The following is an 8,152-nucleotide window of genomic DNA, read 5'->3' on the forward strand; positions in this document are numbered from 1 at the left end:
TCTGCACCCTCAGCTTGGCCTGCTGCCCCCGTGCCGAGCCCTCCACACTCACCACCTCCTGCAAGCCGGGGCTGGCCACGAGGTCTGGGCACAGCGGCTCTATCTCCACTTTGATCACTGTGCCACCCCGGCTGCTGCTCCAGGCTCCCCGTTCTCCTCTGGGCAGCTGAAGAGACACATGAGGCTGGAGGCAGGACTGGCTCCTCTTCTCCACATCGTCCTGCTCTGGGTCACTGCCCAGCTCTGTGACATCCAGGCTGAACCTAATCAAGGGGCAGGAAGAAGCCTCAGAGCAGATCTGAGCAGACCTGACACGCTGTGCATGGCACAGCCCCTGCAATGTTCCTGGCTGGGTGGTCCTAACAACCTCATGCAACTGGGATGAGGAGGCACCCCACAGCAGGCACGAGGGAAAGGAAATGACAGGAAGTGTCAGCCTGGACACCAAGTCCTGAGCCTGCTAAAAACAGCTTTTCTGGCTGTGACCAGTGAGTCCCCAGCTCCCTGGTCCCTCGGGATGTTTAGTGCTGGATGGCTCACACTGATCTCTTAGCAACCCCTGAGACTGTACAGCCACCCTGGCAGCAGCCTGTCCTGCCTGCCCCAGAGCTGCTGCCCTGTCAGCTGCCATCCAGGAAAATCCCTCTGGGCATTTAGAAGTTGCAGATGATGTTTATCGCATCACCACTGTGGCATCATGCCATAAATCCTTCTCCCACCAGGGCCCAGATTTAAGGAAGGAATAAAACTATTTTCTATAAAATGAGGGGTGGACCAGCTTCCCCAGTGCCTCACAGTGTCCTGCACACCAAGTGCTGTTCCAGTGACAACACAGAAGCAAAATTATGGCTAAAGCTCAGTGGAAAATCTTAGTCTCTGCATGGGTTCTGTCTGCAGATCACTGTCACTTCATTCCTGCTGCCACAGGCAGGCTTCAGGAAGTGTTTGCTTAGGGAACAGTGGGGTGTATTCCCCTTCCCTGGCCTCCTGCTCACACGTGCTTCATCACCCAGCGAGGAGACAGAACGTGTCCCTGACACCGACAGCCACTCTGTGCCACTGTTACTCATGTGCCTGTTACAGCATAAACTGTGAATGATCCATGGCACATGGGACAACAATAGGTCTGAGAACCAAAGTCTGAGCTTGATAAAGGACTGCCAAGATTTCAGGCTGAGATAATTTTAGGGTACCGTATAAGGAGGAGAGATAAAAATAGTCCTTGTTGGCTTGCACGTAAATCCCAGTCAGCTGGGAGATCAATACATTTGTCAGCAGGGAAAGCATTCCTGGAGGAACCTGGAGCTCAAGGCATTCATGTGGCAGGAGCAGAGGCTGGCAGGAATACCACGCCTGACTCTGCTCCCAGCCAGGGCTCAGCACCGTGCTACAAACACAACCTCCTATGCAGCCACGTGGAGGGCAGAGGGCTGAAGCACAGCACCGTGCTTGCAGGCACAGGCCCCACCAAGCCAACTCACAGACAAGAAGAAAAAGGATTTGACAGAGCTCTCTTAATCCCTCTTTGATGGGAAAAATTCCCTTTGAGCCAGAGGATGGAGGTCATCGGGGCAACTGATGCTGTTCAAGATTCCCTCCAGACAGAAACTTCTCAGCCCCAACACCAGGAAAAGAGGGTCTTCCTACTTTCAAAAAGACATTAAAGCCTCTTGCTGCCTTAGGACTTCCTCTTCCACATCCCACCCAACATGAGCAGTGGGTGTCCAGCTGCTCTGGCAGATGCTGACAGGAGGGAGACCACCCAGCAGCATCTGGAGCTGCAGGCAGTATGATGTTTAGCCTCACCCCTCCATTGCACTGTGTACATCCAATATGTACATATGTACACAGTCCCACCGTACCTGCGCCTGCAGTCCACGGGTGACATGGGGCTCTCCCAACTGTGCCTCCGGGAGGTGGACATCGATCTCACCAGTGTGGGGAAGGAATCCTGGGCCTCCTGCAGGTCCAGCTCATTGTCTGCCTCTGCAGGATGCTCAGAAGTGCTGGTCCCATCATCTGGCATGGCTGCGCAGGAGCACAGGTGGCCTTTGTTCAGAAAACGACAGTCAGCCTCGCCATAACGTACTGAGCAGGAAACGGGATTGGAAAAAGCAACATCCACAGACAGTTTGCTCAGAGCCCTTGGTCTCTCTTCCAATGAGTGAAGGGCAGACACAGTCTGGGATCCTTGTTCTGGCTGTGGTGCTGTGTCTGGGGCTGTTTTGGCAGACGGCAGGCTCAGGAGTCCCAGATCTTTGTAATACTCCGTGCCCTGGAGAGCAGAGTCTGAGAGGAGATCCTCCGTGCTGCTGTGCAAGTCTGCTGCTGGCACATCCAGCTCTGTGGAAGATGAGTCCTCCTGCAAAGGCAGCAGAAATCCTCTGAGAGCCTCACACCAACCCTGCAAAGGGGACACTTCTCATGCAGAAACTGGGGTGCAGAGCAGAGCCAGACTTGCAGGTGACTTTCTCATAGTCACCCTCCCCTGCTGTCCCTCACAGCAACATAACCTTGTGTTCCTTGACAATCTGGATCAGTACCACCTTCCCCCATTCCTCCTCCACCACAAACCCCTCTGGATGTGGTGCTGACCACCCAGTTTGCTGCCCCTGCTCTCTGCCTTGCATGGTGCTAGCAGCAGGAAAGAGGACACTTGCCTTCTCTTCAGCCATGCTGGTGCAGAAGGAATCATTCTCAGCAATCAGGGATGGGAGGAAGCTTTTGGGGGTGGGATACTCCAAGGCAGGGCTGGGGTGGTCAGTGAACTCCCTTAAGCACGGCTTGCAGTCAGACCCTGCAAGACAGAGAAGGTCTCAGCAGGTGACCAGACATCTGGGAGGGATTGAAAATCAGCTGCAGCACTGAAATGCTCCACATGCCCTCTGGTCCTTCACAGACAGGCAGTGCCAGGCAATCTCCAGACCACAGCAGCCTTGATCCTGTAGGAACCTGGTGCAGGGATTTCCTGCCAGCAGAAACCTCATCCCTCTGCAGAAACCTCACCCCTGCAGCATGTGCAAGACAGGTTTGCACTGTCCCAGCCAGACCCTCATAGAGTGTCCTATGCTGCAGAGGCTTTTTCCACAGTAAAAGAATTAAGCACATTTTGATGTCTGTTTTTGACATTATGGACCTTTGAAACAGAAATCTAGGAATAAAAATACTGACGGTGGTTTTATTTTCATCTATAAGGAATAAAGGATGCCTGGGTGGGTGGGTTATAAAGGTTGCTGGGAGGCAAACTGGTGGCTCCAGACAACCCTAATACTGGGAGCACATAATTCTCCTGGTTCCAGATCACTCCTGTAGATTTTCCCCAGGCAGGAGTGTGAACCTGAGTGTCCCTATACCATCTGATAATTCACTGAGAAACAAACCAAGGTCTGGATGTGTTTGTGGTACAATAGATGGTCCAGCTGACTGAAGCACATTCCTGTGGAGCGAGACACACTGTAAACCTTAGCCACAATCCCTGAACCATTGCATGACTCATGGAGGCTTTTTATTCCTTTGAGACACACACAGCTGAGGCAAAGGGCTGAGGCAAAGGGAAAAAAGCCAGTCTGTTGGCTGAAGCACTGTGGTGGATCTCTGAAGATGCAGAGAACAACAGCAAAAGACTGTAAGCAGCCCTATCTATCCAATGGGAAAAACCAGCAGGAAACTGCTAGAAACCCATCACACTCCAGGAAAATCAAGCATAAAAACATTAATGTAAGGAAGACATTGTTAAAAAATATGCTTTTGTGAAGTTCGGATCCTGCTGTGGATTATAAAGCTACACAATTCAGCCAGGAATTGCATAGTGCCAACTAAAAGAAGGCAGCAAACGTGAGGGAGAGTTTGGAGGTTTGTTCTTTGGATCCTGCTGCACACTGCAGATGCCAGATTTTCTGTTTTAAGGAGCATTTGGTGTGTTCAAATGTGTGTGATGGTTTCAAGTGAAGGACTATAAATAATACAGAAAGAAAACACTTTTGAAGGCACTATTTTAATTGAGGGGTTTCTAGCTACAAGACCAGGGAAAATTTGAAACAGACTTTCTAGCAAGGCTGTAAAATTTACTTCACATGACATTTTTAATGAATAGACCAATTCTTGCCCAGGATGCCCCTGCGCTGCATCTGCAACTGGCAGAGATTTAATGAGCTATTAAACATCACCTTTTGCTTTCCTCAGTGCACCTGGATTCAGCTTGCAATCAAAAATCAGCATTTTGAAGTGAATATACCCTTGAACCAGCACAGATTTTTGCATGAACTTGTAGCAAACAGCAGCCAAAGCTCTCGGCAGGCAATGAAAACCACTGAAGCCCCCACACAGGCTGGGATGATGGCTGAGGTAGAATGGACCCACAGGGAGCAACCAGGAGGTGGGGAGCATCACAAGGTGGCCAGGACAAATGGTGCTTCCCCTCATACCAATCCAAAGAATGGAGAAAAAGGAGATTCCTTGCTCTCTCCATCCCTTCAGCGCTGAACTACCCACAGGGAGAGCAGCAAAGCCCTGGGAGGCAGCAGGAGCTGACAAGGGCTGTGGCCTGACAGAGGCCAGAGCTCTGGACTGAAGGTTTAACTAAAACAAGGAGATTTTTCCTCCCAAGCAGTGTCCAGCCATCCCGTCAAGGCTACTCTGGGCCTGCACCAAGCCATGCAGCCCTAAAGTGGATCCCTGGAACAGAGTCAGCTCCTTGGAGGCCTGGAAAATATTCCCTGAGCTCTGCCTGTGCCATGCAGGGCTCAGGATTTGGCCAAGGCATAGGCTGCAGTCAACAGAGCCCGTCCAGATCCACCAAAGGACTTAAATCCTCCTCGGAGGCTGCAGACACTCGGTTCAACACGCGATAAATCAGAGGCGCCGCGAGCCCGGGGTCGGGGCAGCGGCGCGCGGCGCTCGGCGGCTGCCGTGGGGACACCATTTTAGGCAATGTGTGAGCCCCAGCCACGGCACTGCCGGGCTCCCTCTCCAGAGCCTCGGCTGGCACCGTGCATGGAGCAGGCGCTTGGGCAAGGGGGTGATGGAGGAGCTCATGGGGAAAATGCCTTCAGGCGTTGGGTTGTGGGATGGTGGGCGAGGAAGTTCGAGCATGGAGCACACATAGGAAGGAGGAGGGTTTGGGGCTGTGAACATGCCCATATCAATGATCAAGGTGGTTGCCAATGTGTCAGCAAGTGTGGCAAACTCTGGAGCACCTTGAGTTTCCCGTACTCTGCCCTCGAACCTGCCTGGAAGGACCCAGGCTCTAGCATGGTGGCAAGGGGACAGGGAATCTTGGCCCCCCAGGCTCTGGCAGACAGCAGCAGTCACCTTTCCTCAGATGAAGCTGGAGATGGGATAACAAAATGACACTTTCAAGAACAAATGATGTTTGCTTTAGGAGAACATTAAGCAGATTAGGTATTGCAGTTGCTTAATTCGTCTCTGGCTGGAAACCATAAAAGGTTATTGCTGCAGGGAGCAGCCTCTTCAGAGGAATTCCCAGGGCAGAACTGGAGAGGAAGCATTGCTTTCTGGGCTGGGATGGTTCCTGCACTTTTCCAGAGCTTCCCACGGATGAAACATGATGATTCTGGGCTGCTGTGTGGGGAGGAAGGAAGCAGTGACAGGCATCCATGGCATGTGACACTCTGGGATGGTCTCAGAGGGTTTGATGCTGTGGGGACAGCATGATCAGCTGGCTGAGCTGCTCTGGCTCAAGCATTAAGTCTTCATGCTGTTCTAACCATGCCCAAGGCCACTTGGATCCCAACAAAGATTTTCCTAATTCCAATTCAGACCTCCGGTCAAACTCTCCCTCCTGTAGCTGTCTGTGCTGATTTCCCTCAGACAGGCTGGTCACTGGAGCTGCACCCACAAGTGTCACAGCAGGTGACAGCACCAGAGCAGCCAGCACTGGAGCAAGCCCTGCCAGCAGTGTCCCATCCTCACCTGCCTGTCCCTTGGCTTGGTGCAGGATGCTGCATGTCCCCAAGTGACCCAGGCTGGCGCTGGGAGGGGACATGACAGAGGAAAACATGGATGTGAGCTCTGGCCACACCAGTCACATCCTCCAACATCAAACACTGTCTGCATTCCCACTGGGGAAAGACCACACCAAACACGGCAGGACAAAGGCACTGGGCAGTTCTGCTCCGTGAAACAATCCCAGGAGGAAGGAAAGATGAGAACGTCTGAGTATTTCCCAGCAGTCAGGGATAGAGACTGTTGGGAAGCCATGGAGAGCATCACAGGCATGAAATAAAAATGATTCCATCTTCCCCTGACCCACCCCTGCCCTCCTGGCCCTGCACCAGCTGCCCTTCACGTATGTTGCAGAGCTATAGGGAAAAACCTCTGGAAAGCAAATGCTGAACTCCCTGTGCCAAGATGGGCTGAAGTGCAGTCCCTCGCCTGGCATGGGCCCCTCATGGCCAGCCCTGGCAGCGGTGGGGTTGGCTCTGGGCAGCAGCAGGGAAGATAAGCTGTCCCACACTGTAACACACTGTACAGAGCCACTGCCTTATCACCACACTGCTGGGGCCAGGCTCTTGGGCACGGAGAGCAGAGGAGCAGGGAGCTGGGACTGTTCTCTGCTCTCAGCTGAAGGGTCTCAGCAGAGCTGAGGGGGTCTGCAGCCCTTCTGATTCCCTCCAAATCACTGTGCAGGTTCCTCAGTGTCTCCAGAGAGCACCGAGGGAAGAGCCCACATGGACCAGTGAGTGCCACACTACAGAACATCAGCGTGGGAGAGGGGCTGAGTGAGACCCGAGCATTTTGTGCCCAAGCACAAGACCCAGCAGGACAAACTGCTCTGCAAGCACCTGCTGAAGGGAGCTGGCTGTACCCAGGCCCTCTGCAGAGCAGTCAGTGCTTGGGAGCACCATGAGGCTGCTTCATTTGTTAGTGAAATCAGCCCACCTGAGTGATCCCAGCCAGCCCATAACCCCCCAGCAGGCATGGCTGGAGGGGGGTGTCCAGTTGGGGCTTCAGGGAGCTGCTTGGGGCTCACCACACATCAGAGCCTGCAGGACCCCTTGCGTCCTGCTCTGAATTAACCTTCCCCCAGCTGTTCAGTTTGGATCTTGGTCTCCTGCACATCCACACCAGAAGAGAACTGGGAGTGGGTGGGGAATAATGAAGGAGGAAGAGGAGCAGGAGCTCTGATGCTGCAGGTAAAGATACCCAAAAGCATCGGCCTGAAGGCAGTGTTTGCTCACAAGGACACAAGTGGCTGGCTCCTCCAGGACTGCAAACATCCTGCTTCCTGGGGCTCTCACTTCCCTCTTTCCAAGTCACGGCACCGTATGCAGAAATGAGGCCAGTTGACACCAGTTGCTGCCATTTCCCAGCCCTGCTGCTGGACACAGGGAAGCCCAGCCAGGACCACCCAAACCGCCACGGCTCCGGACACAGGGGCTCTGCTCATCAGCCCTCACTGAAAGACTGAAGAAATCTTTTCCCCCACATCTGCTCAAACACCAAACTCAGGCCAGGCAGCATGCAGAGACAGCTGTCTGCAAGCACCGGGACATCCAGCTCATTGCCAGCCACGAAACAAACTTATTACAAAACCAAAAGGCTGATACTTAACCCATTACCCTGCTCCTGGAGGCAATTATGTGCCTTGAAAAGAAGATTAAATGGAAGGAAAAGTGTTAACCAGTACTTAAGGCAGTGTCCCCTGCAGGGAGGAGAGGGGGACACCTCAAAACAAGTTCTGCCTGGGCCCCCGGGGTTCTTTGGTACCTGCTCAGTCCAGGACAAGCTGTCCCTGCCACAGCCCAGCTCCCGCCACACGCTCAGCCCCCTGTCCCCACAGGCCATTACCTCGCTTAAAGGACCATCTCTTCTTCCAGCGCTTGGAAAACGATGGCCAGGAGTGGTTGAGCAGCGAGTCTGACATTTGGGAGCCCTGTGCAAGGTACGGCCCCGAGCAGGAGACGCCGGCACGGACACGGCAGAGCTCAGCGCGCTCTAAGGCAGCGCTGCAGGCTGCAGCCCAGGGGCTGCCAAGGGGGGAGTGGAGAAGCCAAGTGTTTTGTCAGAAGTATCAGCTGATGGAAGCCGTAGCCAGAGAGAAATTCCTGGTCCCTGGCATTCCCACCTGTGTGGCAGGTCAGTGACTTCCTACAGCTGGGCCTGGGGGTTAGGGGCCTCGGAGCACACACAG

At 53.6% G+C, this 8,152-nt stretch overlaps 1 protein-coding gene across 1 annotated transcript in view; it reads right to left on the reverse strand.

Annotated features, from left to right (window-relative positions):
* Positions 1–7,885, reverse strand: part of ARHGEF18 (Rho/Rac guanine nucleotide exchange factor 18) — a 48,956-nt gene extending 41,071 nt beyond the window's left edge. Inside the window, exons 1-4 of the mRNA XM_077788791.1 lie at positions 7,810–7,885; positions 2,661–2,797; positions 1,863–2,362; positions 53–263 (exon numbers count right to left, since the gene is read on the reverse strand). Coding sequence (XP_077644917.1) covers positions 53–263; positions 1,863–2,362; positions 2,661–2,797; positions 7,810–7,885 — 924 coding nt within the window. The remainder of the gene's footprint in view (positions 1–52; positions 264–1,862; positions 2,363–2,660; positions 2,798–7,809) is intronic.
* Between the last annotated feature and the right edge of the window lie 267 nt (positions 7,886–8,152).

This window comes from Lonchura striata, chromosome 28 (genome assembly GCF_046129695.1).
Source record: "Lonchura striata isolate bLonStr1 chromosome 28, bLonStr1.mat, whole genome shotgun sequence".
NCBI lineage: Eukaryota > Metazoa > Chordata > Aves > Passeriformes > Estrildidae > Lonchura > Lonchura striata.